This window comes from Anguilla rostrata, chromosome 12 (assembly GCF_018555375.3).
Source record: "Anguilla rostrata isolate EN2019 chromosome 12, ASM1855537v3, whole genome shotgun sequence".
In the NCBI taxonomy this organism is placed as follows: domain Eukaryota; kingdom Metazoa; phylum Chordata; class Actinopteri; order Anguilliformes; family Anguillidae; genus Anguilla; species Anguilla rostrata.
This window is the reverse complement of record NC_057944.1, coordinates 35110998-35132867: the sequence shown is the minus strand read 5'-3', so window position 1 is coordinate 35132867 and position 21870 is coordinate 35110998. Positions and strand designations below refer to the sequence as shown.

The 21870-nt window shown below is 35.6% G+C and overlaps 5 protein-coding genes across 7 annotated transcripts in view; 3 read left to right on the top strand and 2 right to left on the bottom strand.

The window, feature by feature from the left end:
* LOC135236188 (olfactory receptor 52E8-like) overlaps positions 1–12973 on the top strand; it is a 121212-nt gene extending 108239 nt beyond the window's left edge. The window contains exons 1-2 of one of the 2 annotated variants that reach the window (XM_064302422.1): positions 10134–10266; positions 10812–12973. In XM_064302422.1, coding sequence (XP_064158492.1) covers positions 10862–11827 — 966 coding nt within the window. In that variant the 5' untranslated portion in view covers positions 10134–10266; positions 10812–10861 and the 3' untranslated portion in view covers positions 11828–12973. Of the gene's footprint in view, positions 1–10133; positions 10267–10811 lie in introns of those variants that run through there. The other variant, XM_064302420.1, reaches the window with a different exon arrangement.
* Positions 1–17847, top strand: part of LOC135236186 (olfactory receptor 52E8-like) — a 126073-nt gene extending 108226 nt beyond the window's left edge. Inside the window, exons 1-2 of one of the 2 annotated variants that reach the window (XM_064302417.1) lie at positions 14466–15288; positions 15835–17847. In XM_064302417.1, the coding sequence (XP_064158487.1) occupies positions 15206–15288; positions 15835–16849 (1098 nt within the window). In that variant the 5' untranslated portion in view covers positions 14466–15205 and the 3' untranslated portion in view covers positions 16850–17847. Of the gene's footprint in view, positions 1–14465; positions 15289–15834 lie in introns of those variants that run through there. The other variant, XM_064302418.1, reaches the window with a different exon arrangement.
* On the bottom strand, positions 43–1757 carry LOC135236712 (olfactory receptor 1F1-like). Its single transcript, XM_064303209.1, has one exon. It carries the CDS (start codon positions 1640–1642, stop codon positions 545–547), a length of 1098 nt encoding a protein of 365 aa, XP_064159279.1. The 5' UTR covers positions 1643–1757; the 3' UTR covers positions 43–544.
* On the bottom strand, positions 3268–5590 carry LOC135236803 (olfactory receptor 52E8-like). The gene is made up of 2 exons (XM_064303333.1): positions 5500–5590; positions 3268–5301 (listed from the first exon to the last, which is right to left on the bottom strand). Exon 2 carries the CDS (start codon positions 5239–5241, stop codon positions 4276–4278), a length of 966 nt encoding a protein of 321 aa, XP_064159403.1. The 5' UTR covers positions 5242–5301; positions 5500–5590; the 3' UTR covers positions 3268–4275.
* A 2048-nt stretch (positions 17848–19895) lies between the features above and the next one.
* On the top strand, positions 19896–21056 carry LOC135236118 (olfactory receptor 52E8-like). Its single transcript, XM_064302315.1, has one exon. It carries the CDS (start codon positions 19945–19947, stop codon positions 20920–20922), a length of 978 nt encoding a protein of 325 aa, XP_064158385.1. The 5' UTR covers positions 19896–19944; the 3' UTR covers positions 20923–21056.
* Positions 21057–21870: the final 814 nt, after the last annotated feature.

Here is a 21870-nt window from a genome sequence, read left to right as displayed (position 1 = left end):
ACAGTAGTATTCCCATTTATTTCCTTCACTTTATTTGCTGTTTCAAAAGAGACACTGAAACATTAAATACAGATGGTATTAATTATTGCTTGCCTTGAGTTTTAAAAAATAAAAGACTACTATATTCTTAAAATACATTCAGAACATATGTTTCCCATATGTAAAAAATAACATGTATCCATATGTTGAATATAGGTACTGCAATTAAATAATAAGTAATTTATTAAGCAAATCGCATGTGCATCAAACTACATTATTCATAACCACAAGAATAGAATCAAAAATTCAAAGTGAATCAATATTGCCGTAAGTAACATTTTATAATTAATCCCACTTTAAACATTAAGCTTAAAAAATAAATAATTGAATACATTTGAAACGTATTCCATCGAATGAACCAAGACTTAGCAGACTAAAAACTGGAAACTGAAGATTTTTTTCTGTATTTAACAGAGGTTAAGGAATTCATATCCCATGCCTCTACCTTTGTAATCACAGATTGCAGGGTTTGTAATACAGTAATAAGAGTTCCTGTAATATCAATTCATTCCTTTATTTTAATATTTTCTTTCCCATTGTGGTTATTTATTTTTCTTTTGAAAAGTTTTTTTAAGAATTCCTTAAACTCTTCTGTATTCAGCACATAAATTATTGGGTTCATCATGGGGGTTATAGCCTTTGCAAATGATGTACTCATGATCCTGACATTAGGCGGAAGATTTAAAGTTAGTGCAGCAATGTAGACGCCCATGATTGGAAGATAATATAAAGCCACCAGCATTAGGTGTGCAGAACAAGTCTTAATGGCTTTAAATCTCCCTTCCCATGAAGCTATTTTAAACACTGCACCAGCAATAAATACATATGATAGTACAGTCAAAATAAAGGGTACATAAAGTAATAATACTATGTTAATAATTGCCAGCATATGATTGATATAATTGTCATTGCAGGCCAAATTGTATATGGGTCCATGATCACAGAAGTGGCTTTTTACCACAATGGATTTACAAAAGGACAACCTGGTAATCAAAGACACCATTAAAATCAGTAAGACTGAATCATATGCCCACACCACTGTTAATATCACTGCCATCGCTTGCATTGTGATGATGGCATGGTATCTCAGTGGCAAGCATATTGCCACCAATCTATCGTAGGCCAAAACGGTCAGAGTGAAAGACTGCAAACTGGCAAAGAAAAACACAAAAAACATGTTGGCCAAGCAAGCGTCAAAGGAGATGTATTGTGAATCGAAAAGGAACATTGCAATAAAATTTGGAATAAAAGCAGTGCTTTCACCTAAGTCAGCTACAACCAAATTAAACACGGCCATATACTTTGGGGTGTGAAAACTGCGCTCTATGTATATACTGAACATGACAAAGGAGTTCCCCAACACAGTGACCACAAAAACAAAGCACAGGAAAACATAGTAGTATTTGGCATGGGGCATGTTATTCAAACCACTGATGAAAAAAAACTGGGGATGCACAAAAGTTGTATTTAGAGAGAGGGTAGAATTCAGGGAGTTCATAGCAGATGTTTTTGATTTCTTCTCTTTGCGGCTTGCCTTTTGTCTTTCTTTGCACTGCAAGTAAAAATAATGAACATGATTACCCAGTATCCTACCAATCATCATTTACCATCATAATCCTTATCAAGCCGTTTTAAAAAATATTTCTTGATAGACAAGGGGTGGACAATGTTTTCGGTCAAGTTCTGAGCAAGGTACTGTGCATGAAAATAAAATAGTAAACAAAACACAAGGTAAAGGCCAACAATAGCAACAGTGTCCTATTGACAATATCTGCTAATTTGTATCTGTTTGTAGCATAACCTGGTACTGTGGCCTAAAAGTGTATTTTCCCCCATTTTGGATTTCCTCTATTACTGCATATTTGTCACACTGAATGTTTTCAGATCTTAAGACAAAATTGTATATTAGACAATGGGGATCTGAATAAGCACAACGCACATTTTTGTTTAATTTAATTTGTTTAATTTACACTTTTCTACTTTTACTCATATTACTCATAACCCCAACCATAGTTATGGTGTATTAATCTTTGTGCAGGTCACCAAGAATCAAATCTAACGAATCAGCGTAAAAAAAAAAAGATACAGACACATTTTATGGTTTTCATCAGAACAGGAATCTCTTTGTGTGCGTGAGACATCTACTGTAGGTGGCCCTTGAGTTTTCCCAAATAGGATCAGCAATTATGTAACAAAATATGAAGTGGTATGAGTGTGATCCCAGTCCCAGAACTTACTTCCTTTAGCTGGCCAGTTGTTTTATTTAGTTGAAACATTCTTGTCTGACTGAGAAATTAGCACACAACCTGATGCATTCAGCCCGCTATTCTGAGTAGATGTAGCGTGATTGTCAGGTGCGCTCTACACAATAGCCTATGCCCATGGGGTGACATAGCTCAGGAGGTAAGAGCGGTTCTCTGGCAGTCGGAGGGTTGTTGGTTCGATCCCTCGCCCTGGACGTGTTGAAGTGTCCCTGAGCAAGACACAGAACCCCTAATTGCTCCCAATTTGCTGATTGGTACCTTGCATGGGAGCCTTTCACCCTTGGTGTGTGAATGAGAGGTATCAATTGTAAAGCACTTTGGATAAAAGCAGTCCATTTACCATTTACCATGTTTGGTCAGCGCTGACAGAATCAGCACAGCAATGTTGCAAATGCTCGAGTATATTTTCAGTTTCTAAGTTGTCCCTCCTATGTAAAACTTTATAAACTTCAAACAGACTGTGCCAAAAGGAAGATAATATAGCAGTGCATACAATTTAATTAATTTGGATTAATTGTATGTCTTTAAATATGGGTAAAAAAATGATAATAAAAAAATAATAATTCTACCAACAGATTCTTAGTAAAAAATACAAATAAAAAAAAACTGCCAGTTATTAGAGATTTTCTTTAATTGAAGACAGCCCTTGCAAAAAACATCAAAATTACCCGTAACTATATTTGCTGCACAGAGGTAAGTGCTCGGACATACATGCTAGGGAATTTGATTGAACTCTAACCATGTAAAAACCTTTGAAACTGCTAAAACATATCCAATTATGAAAAATGATCTGGTAAACTAATATGATCTCAAAAGGGGAAGAATGAGTAAGTACTCACCACAGTCACCTTGGCAGAGAATGAGGTCAGTGGTTTTCTCCACTTTGTTCAACCTGGTTTCATATTTACAGTTCAGGAAGACTGACTCCCCTTTTATACATCTTGCTCTGGGGTTTTCTGTACATGTGCCTTGGTAATGAATCTGGGGAACTCATTAACTACAGTAACTCTAGCAGGACAATATTTTTGTTTATTGATAAAACAGGCAAGGTTACTTATCTGAATCCGATACATGATCTTCCCCGAGTTAATAAACAAGTAATTTCGAACACATAGTATCTAACACTGTCCCAGACATTACCCTCTTAAGCCACATTTATGTCAGAAATAAGGAAAGTAGGCCATAAAGAATGAACATGTTCACATGAGTGCTTATTGTGCTATTTTACCAACAATTACATAAAATGAGGGGGCAAAATTTAGGGAATCAAATTAAAGATTGATGTCAATCAGTAGGCGCCTAATTAAGTTGTTGAACATGTGTTTGTTTTTGGTTTTTTATTTTTATCTTCTTTTTTACTTAAACTTTACACAATACAGGTTTGGCTTGTTATTTACTTTGCTCTTTCAATTCTTATCAACAATATGGTGAGTTTGAGTTGCCATGTATACTTTCACCAATTAGGAGCCAATTTATAGTAGACTTCCTTCACTTTCCATTTGAAAAAGAGACACTGAAACATTAAATACAGATGGGATTAACTATTGCTTGTCTCAAGTAAAAAATATATATTTAAAAAATATGTTCAAGCATACGTTTTCCATATGTAAAAAAAAATAGCACGTATCCATATGTTGAATAATATAGGTACTGCAGTTAAATCACTAAAAAGTTGATTATTAAGCAAACTGCAAGTGCAGCAAACTACATTATTCATAAACACAAGAATAGAATCAAAAATTCAAAAGTGAATCAGTATTGCCACAAGCAACATTAGTAATTCATCCCACTTTCGACATTAAGCTTAGGAAATAAATAATTTAATAAATTTGAAACATGTTCCACAGAATGAACCTAGATTTAGCAGACTAAAATCTGATGATTTTTATGTGTTCAACAGATGTTAAGGAATTCATAACCCATGTCTCTACCTCTGCTCTCACAGATTGCAGCTTTATTTTAATATTTCTTCTCATTGTGTTTGTTTATTTTTCCTTTGAAAAGTTTTTTTTAAGAATTCCTTAAACTCTTCGGTGTTCAGCACATAAATTATTGGGTTCATCATGGGGGTTATGGCCTTTGCAAATGATGTACTCATTATCCTGACATTAGGTGGAAGGTTTAAAGTTAGTGCAGCAACGTAGACACCCATGATTGGAAAGTAATATATAGCGACTAGCATTAGGTGTGCAGAACAAGTCTTAAGGGCTTTAATTCGTCCTTCCCACGTAGCTATTTTAAACAGTGCACCAAAAATAAACACATAAGACAGTACAGTCAAAATAAAGGGTACATAAAGCAATAATATCATGTTAATAATTGCCATCATCTGATTGATATAATTGTCATTACATGCCAAACTGTATATGGGTCCATGATCACAGAAGTAGCTTTTTACCACAATGGATTTACAAAAGGACAACCTGGTAACCAAACTCACCGTTAAAATCAGTACAAAAGAATCAAATGCCCACACCACTGTTAACATCACAACCATTGCTTGCATTGTGATGATGGCATGGTATCTCAGTGGCAAGCATATTGCCACAAATCTATCATAGGCCAGAACGGTAAGTGTGAGAGACTGCAAACAGGAAAAGAAAAACACAAAAAACATGTTGGCCAAGCAAGCGTCAAAGGAGATGTATTGGGAATTGAAAAGAAACATTGCAATAAAATTTGGAATCAGAGCAGTGCTTTCACCCAAATCTGCTACAACCAAATTTAAAATGGCCAAATACTTTGGGTTGTGAAAACTGCACTCTGTGTATATGATGAACATGACAAAGGAGTTCCCCAACAGAGAGACCACAAAAACAAAGCACAGGAAAACATAGTAGTATTTGGCATGGGGCATGTTATTCAATCCACTGATGAAAAAAAATGGAGGATGCACAAACGTTCCATTTAGATAGAGGGTGGAATTCAGAGAGCTCATGGCAGATGTGTTTAACTTTGATTTCTTCTCTTTATGGCTTTCCTTTTGCTTTTATTTGCCCTGTAAGTAAAAAACCTGAATAACTCAATTACATTTAATGCAGGTAATTTATTTTCAAATTCTGAAAACATTTATGGTTTCATGACCATAATTCTGCATATTATTATTGGAATAAACATATGATCAATCCAATTATGAAAAATGTTATTCTGGTAATAATACAATCTCAAAAGGGAAAAATGCTTTGTTAGTACTCACCACAATCACCTTAGCAGAGAATGAGGTCAATAGTTTTCTCCATTTTGTTCAACCTGGTTTCATATTGGCCGTAGAAGAGGATTGACTCCCCTTTTATACATCTTGCTCTGGGGTTTTCTGTACATGTGCCATGGTAATGAATCTGGGGAACTCATTAACTACAGGACCTCTACCAGGACAATATATTAAATGTTTATTTATAAAACAGACAAGATTACTTACCTGAATCCAATCTGTGATTTCCTCCAAGTTAATGAACATGTAATTTCAGGATAGCTTAGTAAGTGATTCTGGAACTGGATTGGAACAATTGAGATTACAGGCTACAGTAACTCCAAGATGATGCACCACCAATACACCCGTGAGCAAAGGAAAGGTCACCATCTCTATCTGTAGCCCTCTTTTTTCAACTTTGCAGTTGAAACATCTGACTGTGTTAACGTTTGTCTGGATTGTACACAAATCGTTTGTGATCACCTCAAATTTAATGTGATTTATTGTAACAGACAAGTGCTCTATGCAGTGTCATTTTACAGTTTTTGATCGCATTACTTCTAATTTAGTAAAAAGTGAATAATTTAGTAAAAAACTTGTTACAATTATGCTGGCTGTCCCCTGAATATCTGCTTGACCATGAGTGGTAATGACATCCTGTGATCATCAGTAATTTGAAATAAAGTATATCTGCCAAAAAATCATTTTTTTCTTTGCACAAATATTATTTTAGTTACACAATACTGGACAAGGCAATGCATATACAAGCTTATTTTAAAATGTACACCAGTAAAATACATTAGGCTGCTCAGTTATGTTGGTATAGACTAATACATATAGGAATTTGTAATGATTATTACTTGTTTTACTCAAACGCTAATTGTTTCTACATTTGTTTTATGTTGATATTAAAATGATAAGATTATTCAAGTTTGTGTTTATTGTCATTTTCATTACAGATGAGTGTAAGAAAAAAAATGAAATACAGGACCACAATGCAGTATAAGAACAGCCATAAGCAATTAAAATACAGGAATTTAAATTATAAAAAAAGAAAAAAGACAATGAACAATAAATGCATTTTTCCTACTTCTGGGATTAGTATCAAAGTCAAATCAGCCAAAAAGTTAATGTCTCATCATGGGCATAGGGGACAGGCCTCTGGACATTTTCTCACTGCACTGTATTAATTTACCTGTATTCACATCGCAAGTACAGACCTCAAAAAAGCCTGCTACACAGCAATTGGAATCGAGACCAATAAAACGGTAACGATATATTTTTTGTGTGCTTGATAACATGTTGGCATGCCATTCATGGCATGTAGTATCAGTACGAAAAAGCAACTTAAGTTCTCCATTTATTTCTGTGTGTTTAATGTCTCCATGTTGACCATTATCACTGAAACGCAACAATTGGTACTGAATTCCAAATTCCAAATGATTGCATCTGCATATTATGTCATAAGCATGAGATCCACAGTCCAGTTTGAACAAATATGGTTTTTTTTACCGATAGTATTTATCTATGTGTTCAGTTCTAATGATGTATCCCTCAAGAGCATTATAGCAAGCCATTATTCAGTTAAAAGTTAATTATTCAATTAACAGCCCAGTAGGACACTAATGCCCTGAGAGCAAGCTGAGTTCTGAAACCACTGGTGAATAATTATTATTTGCTGGAGGGATTTGTTTGTTGAAACGAAGGCCAAACTAACCAAGACATATTTTTCAGAGCAGTTTTTGTAGCTGAAAATATAATAATAATGTCTGCAGTATACACCATACTATCATGAATGGATCCTCGTATATATTATTGCCTTATTCAGAGTGTTAGCCAATTGGCTGTATTCCCTCTAAGACAAAAGGCTACAGGAATTAAGCTTGCTAAAACCACTTTTGGTAACAAGTAAAATTGCTTATTAGAAATATCATTCAGTCAAATGCAAGTGTTTTTTTTTCTGTAAACAAACACAGTTTGGCAAGTTTCTAAACTATTTTTTCGAAACGCTTTTCATTTACATGTTTAAAAATCCAGGACACACTCTCCAAGTCTGTCCTGATTTCAGAAGTGTGACACATCCAGGTGTACAATACATTCCCCAATCTCTGTCTAGGTGGCTATTAGGTATTTTTTTTAAACAACAGTAAATCTGGACTGTTTCTCTGAGGGCCAGCTGATACAATTTCATATTATGATCCTGTTTGGGTGCAATGCTTTGTTGTATATGATTGGTCACAGGTCAGGTCACTAAAGCTGCAAATCTGTGAGTGATTGATCTACTGATATGGAATTAGCTACAAACCAGTTTTCCTGGTGTCCCACATCTCCGCAGTTGCACCATGGTTATGGACAAACACCAGGCCTTTAGAGCTTTGGAGTCTACATACATACCTATATTTTTTTTCTTTATTTGTGTACATGGACTGCTAGCTTGCCTCATGCCTCCTGATTACATGTAACCAGTAAAAGCACTGAGGTTGTAACTCTCACTGGCATAATTACTTGAGAAGGATGTCTCCTCGGACCAAACCAAGCCTTCTCATTAGCAGCTCTCAATTAAGAGCTTCACACCTGAGCTGGAGAATTGTGTCTGACAGTTGAGTGATTTGAGTACTTTAATGGCAGCAGGTTTCTCTGGGCAACACTAAAATTATGATGTCATTACAGAGGGGGAAAGGATCTGTTGATAACTCATGCTGTTAATAAACAAACAAATGGTGTACTGAGCTACAGTCTGAACTAAAAGAAAATGGATAGCAATGTGGCCCAATGTGTGTGTGTGTGTGTGTGTGTGTGAACTTGTAATACTATCTTTGTGGGCAACAAATGTCCTCACAAGGATAGAAAGATGAGGAAAATGTATCTTTGTGGGGACCTTTTGCTGGTCCCCACAAGGTCAAGAGGCTGTTTTAGGGTTAGGACTTAGGGTTAGGGTTACAATTAGGTCAAGGTTATGGTTAAGGTTAGGTATGTAGTGGTTAGGGTTAGGGTTAGAGGTTACAGAATGAATGTAGTCAATGAGAAGTCCTCATAAGGACAGCAGTACGGGACTGTGTGTGTGTGTGTGTGTGTGTGTTTACAGTTAAATGCAAAAGTACTGGGACAATGAAACAGTTTTTTAAAAATTTGATTGTCTTGGCTGGTCTGGAACATTCCGCCATTCATCCCTGAAAAACTCCTTGATTTCTTTAGCAGTATATTTGGGGTCATTATGCCACCACAAGATGAAGTGCTGTCCAAAGAGTTTTGAGGCATTTGTTTGGACCAGATAACACGTTTCTGTCCACTTTTGAATTCTGAATTCTGAATGCCGCTGCTGTCAGCAGTCAAATTGTCAATACAGACAAGTGAGCCAGTTCCAGTGGCAGCCAGACATGTCGATGCCCTGCTTTACTGACATTGATGCATATTTAGTCCTCATGTTGAAAGACAACAGCAACATGCTGCAAGTGCAAATTCCACATCTAGAATCAACTCTAGACCTTTTGTTATTTTTCTTGGCCTACTTCTTATGACTCCAGCATAGATATCATGGAACAACAGTTAGCAGTATTCTTAGTTCATTTAACTTAATTTTTAAATATTGTATTTTCACCCATTGGTCATATCTTCATGATACAGAAGAAATAAACCTTGCCTGTTAATTTCACAATGTGTCTTCATGATATGGAATTATTTCATTTTTGCAGGACGGATGTAACAGGGCTGGTCTTGTATTGCATGTGTAATTAAGAAAATCGTTAACTGTTGTTCCATGTTACCTACATTGGAGTCACTCAGTAGTATCCTCTGGTTACGAAATTAGTTACAATTTAACTACACCGGTATAGCCGCAACTTAATGTAAAGTGTTACCTATTTCTCCCATTTGTAAAACTGAGACGTTCAGACAATTATTAGATTGATAGGATCATGGATCCATTGTGACAGTCGCCCACACCATATGTTTACCATATGTGAGTGAGTAGAAGCAGCAAAGCATGGACTTTGTGCATTGCCAGTTTTTGGATATGTTGTTTCTGACTGTCTTTGGAGGGGGGGATAATTTATAGAATACAGATATCATCTACCATGCTTGAAAATTTGTGTCCAGTTCATATTTGAACCGTTAGCTGGGTAATACTTTATTCTGACCATATCATTAAAGTTAATTAGATAATGCAAACATGTGACAATTTATATATATATATATATATATATATATATATATATATATATATATATATACACCATTATCATCACTATTTATGCCTTGAAATCCATAAAATAATCCTCTTGTTTTATGGCTTAAAACCCGCTCACTGCAGCTTCCAGCTATATTTCACTTTTTTCTTGTGTTGTGTGGTTATATTTGAATATTTGTTTTGAATATTAGCTGCTGTTCAGTGCTAATAGGCTATCAATAACAAACAAGTTTTTCTAATTGTCTCTGAATAAAGCCATTGATTTTTAATGTTGTATGTTATAACTTAATGAAACCAAGGCTGTGTTTGAGTTAGGCCAAAGGTTGATGTTAGTATTTAATAATAATATAATTAACAATAATATTGTTTATGTTTACATTTGTTTGTTTTCTTAATTAACTAAGATATAGTGATGATAGGTGCAGTAGTTAATGAGTTCCCCTGGTTGATTACAATGGCACACGCATAGAAAACCCCACAAGAAGATGTATAAAAGGAGAGTGAATGTTCCTCTACTGTAAATATGAAACCCGATTGAACGAACTGGAGGACTCCTTTTTTCCACATTCCCTACTTAGGCCATTGTGGTGAGTAGTTTACCAAACTCTTTCTCTTTTGAGACGGTATTCATGATCAGATTGCCTTTCTAAGACATCAAAATGATGTGCAGTTGGTTTTATGAAGGAGAGAGTTTTATTTTACATTGGATAATGCTTAAGAAAATGTGTAATAAGTTGTCTAAATGTACATGAGGACATATTGACATACTTTATTTGAGATAGTTTCCTTTGCCTATTTACCATGTCATGCTACAAACAGAAAGTGAATGGCAGATATTGTTTGTAGGACATTGTTGCTATTGTTAGAATTTACCTTATGTTTCGTCAAGTATTTTATTTGCATGCTTGGTACCAAGCTCAGTACTTGAAAAAGTCAGCCTCCCTTTTTGTACAGAAGGAAAGGAGATTTATATAAACTGCTTGATACATAATGTGATCGTACATAATGATTTGTTGGATTCCAGGTAGTTATCTTTACGTAACTTTAATGCTTTCAGAATTAAAAAATAAATCGACTGAATTAAATGTAATTGAGTTATTGAGTTTAGGCTATGTGTTATTTTTACTTGCAGGACAAAGAAAAACAAAAGGAAAGAAAAAGACAAGGAATCATTCATCTAACATGAACTCCCTGAATTCCACCCTCTCTCCAAATACAACTTTTGTGCGTCCCCCATTTTTTTTCATCAATGGTTTTTATGACATACCCCATGCCAAATACTACTATGTTTTCCTCTGCTTTGTTTTTGTGGTCACTGTGTTGGGGAACTCCTTTGTCATGTTTATTATTTACACAGAGCGCAGTTTTCACACCCCAAAGTATTCAGCCATTTTTAATTTGGTCGTAGCTGACTTGGGTGGAAGCACTGCTTTTATTCCAAATTTAATTGCAACATTTCTTTTTGATTCCCAATATATCTCATTTGATGCTTGCTTGGCCAACATGTTTTTTGTGTTTTTCTTTTCCAGTTTGCAGTCTCTCACTCTTACTGTTCTGGCCTATGATAGATTGGTGGCAATATGCTTGCCACTGAGATACCATGCCATCATCACAATGCCAGCAATGGTTGTGATGTTAACAGTGGTGTGGGCATGTGATTCATTTGTCCTGATTCTAATGGTGTCTTTGATTACCAGGTTGTCCATTTGTAAATCCATTGTGGTAGAAAGCTACTTCTGTGACCATGGACCAATATACCGCTTGGCATGCAATGACAATCTTGCAAATTCTATCATGGCAAAAGTTTATACGGTATTATTCCTTTATTTACCTTTTATTCTGACTGTACTGTCATATGTGTTCATTGCCTTTGCACTGTTTAAAGTAGCTTCATGGGAAGGGCGACTAAAAGCCATTAAGACTTGTTCTGCACACCTAATTCTGGTGGCTTTATATTTTCTTCCACTCATAGGAACCTATATTGCTGCACTGACTTTTACCCTTCAGCCCAATGCCAGAATAATCGGTACATCACTTGCCTATGCCATTCCTCCCATGATGAACCCAATCATTTATGTGCTGAGCACAGAAGAGGTTAAGGAATTCTCAAAACAACTTTTCAAAAGAAAAAAGAATAACCACAAGTGAGATAAATAATCAAATGAAGGAATTAATTGATAATACAGGAGCTCTGATGGTATATTGTTAAGTTTTGCAGTTTTATCCTTGAGTGCTGTAATTAGCCTACGTTGCTTCAGTAAACAACATCCAGCTGTATAATTTGGTGCTATTGAAAAAAGAAATCACGTGAGTTTAGTCTGCTGCATTGTGCAACGTTATATTTCAAGTTTATTAAATTCTCTTAAAAGGCACATCATGTTTGGAGTGTGTTGAATTACAAATGATGCTGAAGGCAATCTTGATTCACTTTTGAAGATTTGCATTCCAATCTAGTGTTTGTGAATAATTTACTTTGTTACACATTCAGTTTGCTTAATAAATAACTTATTTCTAAGTGATGTAACAAAGTTAACTGTACCTTTACAGTACTTGTCTTCAACATATGGAGACGTTATTTTTCACATAGGGGAAAGTACTTCTTCTACAAAAACATTAATAAATAAAAAAACCTAGCTAATCCCGTCTTGAATGTTTCAGTTCAAAATACAAAGGATATCTTCTGTAACAACAAAAATAAAGGTGAAATGCTCTTAACTTCTTTGCGGTCATGATTTTGGAAACACTCGTAACACACATCTTATTTCTTAGGTGTTTATACTGTAACTCAAAAACCAAGTGAGAAAAATCCCATTTCTTTGACCCAACAATTATGTATGTCAGAACATTAATGGATGCAGTGTTTAGTTTGAATAGTGTCAGTATCTATGGAAGGCGAATACTGTGAAAAACTGATACGTCTACCCTGACCTACCAGGGAGTTGCCACCCGCAGTTTGTCAACCATTACTGTATATGTATATGCACAGCAATTGGGATTGGGACTGATAAAACTGTAGTGCTATATTTTTGTGTGATTGATAACATGTTGGCATGTCATGCATAGCAGCAATAAACAATGTAAGTTCCCCATTTATTTCTGCATGTTTAATGTCTCTATGTTGACCATTATCACTGAAACACAACAACTGGAACTGATTTCTGAATGTTTGCATCTGCATATCCTGTCATAAGCAGAGTATCCACAGTCCACTTTGAACAAATATGTTTTTTTTTTACCGATAGTATTTATCTATGTGTTCAGTTCTAATGATGTATCCCTCAAGAGCATTATAGCAAGCCATTATTCAGTTAAAAGTTAATTATTCAATTAACAGCCCAGTAGGACACTGATGCCCTGAGAGCAAGCTGAGTTCTGAAACCACTGGTGAATAATTATTATTTGCTGGAGGGATTTGTTTGTTGAAATGAAGGCCAAACTAACAATGACGTTTTTCAGAGCAGTTTTTGTAGCTGAAAATATAATAATAATGTCTGCAGTATACACCATACTATCATGGATGGATCCTCGTATATATTATTGCCTTATTCAGAGTGTTAGCCAATTGGCTGTATTACCTCTAAGACAAAAGGCTACAGGAATTAAGCTTGCTAAAACCACTTGGAAACAAGTCAAATTGCTTATTAGAAATATCATTCAGTCAAATGCAAGTGTTTTTTTCTCTCTGTAAACAAACACCGTTTGGCAAGTTTCTAAACTAGCACTTTTCATTTATGTTTAGAAATCCATGACACATTCTCAAAGTCTGTCCTGATTTCAGTAGTGTGACACATCCAGGTGTACAATACATTCCCCTATCTCTGTCCAGGTGGCCATTAGCTACCTTTTTTAAACCTGTTTCCACAGTAAATCTGGACTGTTTCTCTGAGGGTCAGCTGATACAATTTCATATTATGATCCTGTTTGGGTGCAATGCTTTGTTGTATATGATTGGTCACAGGTCAGGTCACTAAAGCTGCAAATCTGTGAGTGATTGGTCTAGTGATAGGGAATTAGCTACAAACCAGTTTTCCTGGTGTCCCACATCTCCGCAGTTGCACCATGGCTATGGAAAAACACCAGGCCTTTAAAGCTTTGGAGTCTACATACTTGTATGTTTTGTGTTTATTTGTGTATATGGACTGCTAGCTTGCCTCATGCCTCCTGATTACATGTTTACAGTAACCAGTAAAAGCACTGAGGTCGTAACTCTCACTGGCATAATTACTTGAGAAGGATGTCTCCTCGGACCAAACCAAGCCTTCATTAGCAGCTCTCAATTAAGAGCTTCACACCTGAGCTGGAGAATTGTGTCTGACAGTTGAGTGATCTGAGTATATTGATGGCTGCAGGTTTCTGTGGGGATCAGTAAAATTATGATGTCATTGCAGAGGGACCAAGGATCTGTTGATAACTCATGCTGTTAATAAACAAACAAATGGTGTGCTGAACTACAGTCTGAACTAAAAGAAAATGGATAGCAATGTGGCCCAGTGTGTGTGTGTGTGTGTGTGTGTGTGCTGGTCCCCACAAGGTCAAGAGGCTGTTTTAGGGTTAGGACTTAGGGTTTAAAGTTAGGCATGTAGTGGTTGGGGTTAGGGTTAGGGTTAGGGTTAGGGTTAGAGGTTACAGAATAAATGTAAGCCAATGGGAAGTCCTCACAAGTATAGCAATACAAACTTGGTGTGTGTGCGTGTGCGTGTGCTGTGTGTGTACAGTTAAATGCAAACGTATTGGGACAATGACACAGTTTTAAAAATTATTATTATTATTATTATTATTATTATTGCACACGATAATTATCACTGCAATATATCGTCCAGCCCTAATAGACGCCATTGGGCCTATGGCATAGCTCCTGTCCATCAGTTGGAAGATGAAGGCCTGCTGTTAAAGCAAAGTTGTCAAAAAAAGTTCAGTTGTTTTAATTTTATTTTTTCACCACAGTTGCAAATCTCCCATCCTATTCGTATACCGTGGCCTTCATGGTACACCTGATTGATCTCAACTCAGTTTTCCTTGATAGAATCCACGATAAAACAAAATCAATACTACGTGATGAAAAACATTCATTGTCTTCATATGTTGTTAAACAAATTGGAGTTATTTCAGCGATTAATGTATTTCTTGGTTACACTTCAGTATGTTACGTTGCAGCTGTACCTGTGTAGTTCAATTTTAACTAATTTGTTAATGCTTTTATCACTGAATAACTCCAGCATAGATACCATGGACCAACAGTTAATAGTATTCTTAATTACAAATGTGAATATTTTTTTTTAAATATTGTATTCACACCAATTGGCCATTTCTTCTTCTTCTTCAAGGCTGTGTTTGAGTTAGGCCAAAGGTTGATGTTAGTATTTAATAATAATATAATTAACAATAATATAGTTTATTTTTACATTTGTTTTTTTTTTTTTAATGAACTAAGATATAGATAGGCACAGTAGTTAATGAGTTCCCCTGGTTGATTACAATGCCACGTGTATAGAAAACCCCACAAGAAGATGTATAAAAGGAGAGTGAATGTTCCTCTACTGTAAATATGAAACCCGATTGAACGAACTGGAGGACTCCTTTTTTCCACATTCCCTACTTAGGCGATTGTGGTGAGTAGTTTGCCAAATTCTTTATCATTTTTACATGGTATTCGTAGTCAGATTGCCTTTATAAGACATCAAAATTATGTGCAGTTGGTTTTATGAAGGAGAGAGTTTTATTTTACATTCGACAATGCTTAAGAAAATGTGTAATAAGTCGTCTAAAAGTACATGAGGACATATTGACATACTTTCTTTAAGATATTTTCCTTTGCCTATTTACCATGTCATGCTACAAACAGAAAGTGAATGGCAGATATTATTTTTAGGACATTGTTGCTATTGTTAGAATTTACCTTATGTTTTGTCAAGTATTTTATTTGCATGCTTGGTACCAAGCTCAGTACTTGAAAAAGTCAGCCTCCCTTGGTGTACAGAAGGAAAGGAGATTTATATAAACTGCTTGATACATAATGTGATCGTACATAATGATTTGTTGGATTCCAGGGAGTTATCTTCACATAACTTTAATGCTTTCAGAATTAAAAAATAAATTGACTGTATTAAATTTAATTGAGTTATTGAGTTTAGGCTATATGTTATTTTTACTTGCAGGACAAAGAAAAGCAAAAGCAAAAAAAAAAGAAGGAATCATTCATCTAACATGAACTCCCTGAATTCCACCCTCTCTCCAAATACAACTTTTGTGCGTCCCCCATTTTTTTTCATCAATGGTTTTTATGACATACCCCATGCCAAATACTACTATGTTTTCCTGTGCTTTGTTTTTGTCATCACTGTTTTGGGGAACTCCTTTGTCATGTTTATTATTTACACAGAGCGCAGTTTTCACACCCCAAAGTATTTGGCCATTTTTAATTTGGCTGTAGCTGACTTGGGTGAAAGCACTGCTCTTATTCCAAATTTAATTGCAACGTTTCTTTTCGATTCCCAGTACATCTCCTATGATGCTTGTTTGGCCAACATGTTTTTTGTGTTTTTCTTTTCCAGTTTGCAAGCTCTCACTCTTACTGTTCTGGCCTATGATAGATTGGTGGCAATATGCTTGCCACTGAGATACCATGCCATCATCACAATGCCAGCAATGGTTGTGATGTTAACAGTGGTGTGGGCATATAATTCACTTTTCATCATTTCAACATTGACTTTGATTACCAGGTTGTCCTTTTGTAAATCCATTGTGGTACAAAGCTACTTCTGTGACCATGGACCCATATACAAATTGGCATGCAATGACAATCTTGCAAATTCTATCATGGCAAAACTTTATATGGTATTATTCCTTTATTTACCTTTTATTCTGACTGTATTGTCATATGTGTTTATTGCCTTTGCACTGTTTAAAGTAGCTTCATGGGAAGGGCGACTAAAAGCCATTAAGACTTGTTCTGCACACCTAATGCTGGTGGCTTTATATTTTCTTCCAATCATGGGAACCTATATTGCTGCACTAACTTTTACCCTTCACCCCAATGCCAGAATAATCAATACATCACTTGCTAATGCCATTCCTCCCATGATGAACCCAATCATTTATATGCTGAACACAGAAGAGGTTAAGGAATTCTCAAAAAAACTTTTCAAAAGAAAAAAGAATAACCACAAGTGAGATAAATAATCAAATGAAGGAATGAATTGATAATACAGGAGCTCTCATGGTGTATTGTTAAGTTTTGCAGTTTTATCCTTGAGTGCTGTAATTAACCTACATTGCTTCAGTAAACAACATCCAGCTGTATAATTTGGTGCTATTGAGAAAAGAAATCACGTGTGTGTCATGGTTCTGTGTTTTCCTGTCTGTGTTTCCCTTGTTGGGCCGCCAGATGGCGGCACTTCTGTTTTGTGTCCTGCTCCCCCCTGTTAATTGTATGATTGTTTTCAATTGTCTAATTATGGTTTGCCGGTTGTCTCGTTTCCCCTTCCCTTCCGTGGCCTGATTGTTCATGGTGCCCTCCTGTGTCTCGTCAGTGTCTGCCTATTTAAGTTTCCCGTCTCCTGGACTCAGGTGCTGGATCCTTGTTGTTGTTGGTTGTTTGGTTGCGTGTCGCTGATCAAGTTCCTGCCCGGTGTGTTCCTGCCATGTTCTGCTCCCACGTGTTTTTTGGACTTTTGGTTTCCCTGTGTTTCTGAAGTTTTTCTTTGTTTTGGAAGAGTTGCCCTGCGAGGATTTTTGTTCCCTTTGTTCCCCTTTTGTGAAGTAAATCTTTTGTTCTCATCCCATTTTGGAGTTTTGAGTTTTTTCCCTCGACCACTGCGTTTGGGTCCGAACCCCCCCACGCACACATCCTGACAGTGTGTTTAGTCTGCTGCATTGTGCAACATTATATTTCAAGTTTTTTAAATTCTCTTAAAAGGCACATCATGTTTGGAGTGTGTTGAATTACAAAGGCAATCTTGATTCACTTTTGAAGAATTCACTTTTACATTCCATTCTTGTTTTTCTGAATAATATATTTTGTTACATATTCAGTTTTATTAATAAATAACTTATTTCTAAGTGATGTAACAAAAACCTTTACAGTACTTGTCTGAATATGAAGACATTATTTTTTTCACATAAGGGAAAGTGCTTTTTCTGCAACAAAATAAATAAATAAAAAAAACTTAGCTAATCCTGTCTTTAATGTTTCAGTTCAAAATACAAAGAGTATCTTCTGTAACAACAAAAATAAAAGTGAAATGCTGTTGACTTATTTGTGGCCATGATTTTGGAAACACTTGTTACACACATTTTATTTCTTAATTGTTTGTACTTTAACTCAAAAAACAAGTGAGAAAAATAGTGTCAGTATCTATGGAAGGGGTATACTGTGTAAAACTGATACATCTACCCTGACCTGCCAGGGAGTTGCCATCCGCAGTTTGTCATTCATTGCTATGTATGTATATGTGTGTATTCAGAAAATATTAGTGATTATGCAATATAATTACTGTATTTAGAAGTTGTGTGAATACGTGACTTTTTGTGAAGTGACCTCCCTTCCCTGTAAACCATTTACAGCATGGGATGGCAAATTCTATAACTTACACAAGTTTTAGTTCACTGTCTGAAAGACAAATTAAATTCAGGATAAAAACTTTAACACAAAGTGTGGACAATGCTGAAATGGCAGTTAAATTCATCACTCATTTTTTTCTATATGTACTTTTTCCACTTAATTCACACAGGTGGTGAGCAGAGAGGGTTACAGAAAGAGATGGGATCCTTTCCTTTGCTATAGGGTATAATGCAGTCCCTCATCTTGGATTTAAACCTGCAATCTCTTATTTACAAATTCAGTTCATAACCGCTAGTTTACTCTGCTATCCTGAAATTAAAATGTACTTGTTCATTAAATTAGCAAAAATGGAATTGGACTCTGGTAACTAACCTTTTTTTGTTTTCTCAGTAACCAAAAATATTGTATTGTGACAGAGGTACCATAGTTAATGAGTTCCCCAGGCACATTATCATGGCACGTGTATAGAAAACCCCAGATCAGGATGTATAAAAGGAGAGTTAATGCTCCTGTGCTGTAAATATGCAACCTGGCTGAACTGAAGAAAACTCTTTACTTCATTCTCTGCTACAGTGATTGTGGTGAGTAATTTAAAGAGGGGTTTTTTTTGTCATTACCATGTTTATCATTGGATTGAACATTTGTTTTAGTGGTGAAATTTAAATACTGATACCCTTACCGCACACTAACTTTAGAGATGCTTATCAAGATTGTTGTTTTTTTAGAAGTATTCAAATGCTTACAAATCAAATCACCTTTTTTTCTTGCACATATTGAATCTATCATAAATAGTGTTTAGTGCAATTTGTGATGTGTTCTGATACAGGAATTCACATTCATATCCCTTCATATTTTATTGTATATTTGAGCTACTTACTGATCCTGTTTAGAAAAAAATCAAGGGCCATCCTTCCTAATGCATGCAACATGATTCCAAAGTGTGAAGAAAAGCGTGAAATTATTTTCCTGTCCTTATTTCATTTATTAATGCTGATTGCTTGATTTGATTCTTCATGAACTGCACAAAGAATAGCAACCCACAATCATGGTGAACTTATTTGTTTACCGTGAGACCAATCTATTAAAAATACAGAAAAGGCAATTTTGCAATATCTGAAAATGCATACTGGCAGGAATAAATGTGTTTACACTTACTAGTACAGACTGTGTGTGACCATTATACTAATCAAAATGACATCTGGTTGTTTTTAAGCATGAGACAGCTTATACTTTTATGAAATGTGAAATGAATCATATAAAAGTACATGAAGGCACAATGGCATAGATGTCTTTGCCATTTGCCATGTTCATGCCACAAGCAGATAGTGAATTGCATTGCTAGTGATATTGTTCGTCGGAAATTGTTGCAATTGTTAGACATTACCTCGTGTTTTTGTCAAGTATTTTATTTGCATGCTCAGTACCAAGTTTAGTACTTGACCTAAAAAGTCAGCCCCCTTTGTCCATGGCAAGAAAGGAGATATATACGAACTGCATGATACATAATGCCATTGTAAATAATGATTTATAAGATATGAGGTAGTTATGTTCATGTAACCTTAAGTGTTTTCATAATTTAAACATAAATCACCTGCATTAAATGTAATTAAGTTATACTGATTTTTTTTTTCTTTTTTACTTACAAGGCAACGAAAAACAAAAGTAAAGCAACAAAGAGAAGGAATCAGAGTTATAAACGTCTGCTATGAACTCCCTGAATTCCACCCTCTCTCTAAACACTACTTTTGTGCGTCCCCCGTTTTTTGTCATCAATGGTTTTTATTACGTGCCCCATGCCAAATACTACTATGTTTTCCTGTTCTTTGTTTTTGCGGTCTCTGTGTTGGGGAACTCCTTTGTCATGTTTATTATATACACAGAGCGCAGCTTTCACACCCCAAAGTATATGGCCATTATTAATTTGGCTGTAGCTGACTTGGGTGAAAGCACTGCTCTCATTCCAAATTTAATTGCAATGTTTCCTTTTGGTACACAATACATCTCATTTGATGCTTGCTTGGCCAACATGTTTTTTGTGTTTTTCTTTTCCAGTTTACAGACTCTCACTCTCACTATTCTGGCCTATGATAGATTGGTGGCAATATGCTTGCCACTGAGATACCATGCCATCATCACAATGCCTGCAATGACTGTGATATTAACAGTGGTGTGGGCATGTGATTCATTTGTACTGATTCTAATGGTGTCTTTGATTACCAGGTTGTCCTTTTGTAAATCCATTGTGGTAAAAAGCTACTTCTGTGACCATGCACCGGTATTCTTTTTGGCATGCAATGACAATCTTGTCAATCGTATCATGGCAAATGTTAACATAGTATTATTGCTGTATGTACCGTTTATTTTGACTGCACTGTCATATGTGTTTATTGCTGGTGCACTGTGTAAAATAGCTTCATGGGAAGGGCGATTTAAGGCTATTAAGACTTGTTCTTCACACCTAATACTGGTAGTTATATGTTATTGTCCAATAATAGGAATCTACATTGCGTCAATGGCTGGAGCCCTTCACCCCAATGCCAGGATAATCAATACATCACTTTCATTTGCCATTCCCCCCATGATGAACCCGATAATTTATGTGCTGAACACGGAAGAGGTTAAGGAATTCTCAAAAAGGCTTTTCAGCAGAAAAAAAATAACCGCAACTGAAATAAACAGATAAATGGATGAATTGATATTATGGGAACTCTCCTGTGTGCTGTATCTCAAACTCTGCAGTTTGTGCGACTACCGATTAATTTTTATTTAAAATAGCCTATATTCTTCTGTGTTTACTCTATGTCTTGGTTAATGTATTAGGTCAAACATTACATTTCAAGTTCATTCAACTAATTATTTTAAAAGAATATTTTGAGTGTGATGAAATACAAATGTTGCTTGTGGCAGTATTGATTTACTGTTGGATTTTTGGATGCTGTTGTTGCACATGCACTTTGTCTGCAGAAATTTTAAAAGCTTGAGGAAAGTGATAATTTCATGTGACTGTATTAACGTTTCAGGTCCATTTTGTAACAAAGATAATGGTCAAATGTGACACAGCACAGAGTGTGGTCAGGTGAGGCCTAGCAAAAAAAAAAAAAAAACAGTCTAAATGGCCAAGTGCCAAATTTTGTTGTGATATTTATTAGGTGTCCCATTTTAGCTAGATCATTGACATAACATTGAAATGTTCATCAGTGCTTCTCACCTGAAGATCATATTATCTTAACACTCTGGGGTCTAAGGGTAAAATGAGGCACACCGGTGATTGTGCGATGCTCTGACATTTGTGTAAATTTCATCAACTTTATATACAGTGATTCCAAAGTGTTTCATATCTTTGTTTTCAGCACAAACTCAGCTACAGCAATATGGCAGCAGTAAGTAGGTCATAATAATGTGTGGATTGTAAACTCCTCTAAAAACACACAAACTGTAAACAGTAGTTTTGAACATGCACAGGAATGTTGTAATAAAACACACTAAACAATTGTGAATAAGACTTTTGGTCACTGAACTGTGTTCGTCAAGGTCTTGGGTATCAAAAGATTTATATGAATATTAATGAACCGACGTAAACTTTTCACTCCTAGTGTGCTCTCCCTCCATTGCCATTAGGTTGGGGGAAATT

Excerpts from the sequence above, each read along its gene's own strand:
- LOC135236712 (XM_064303209.1), bottom strand. The coding sequence starts at position 1,642 with ATGATGATTGGTAGGATACTGGGTAATCATGTTCATTATTTTTACTTG.
- LOC135236803 (XM_064303333.1), bottom strand. The coding sequence starts at position 5,241 with ATGAGCTCTCTGAATTCCACCCTCTATCTAAATGGAACGTTTGTGCAT.
- LOC135236118 (XM_064302315.1), top strand. The coding sequence starts at position 19,945 with ATGAACTCCCTGAATTCCACCCTCTCTCTAAACACTACTTTTGTGCGT.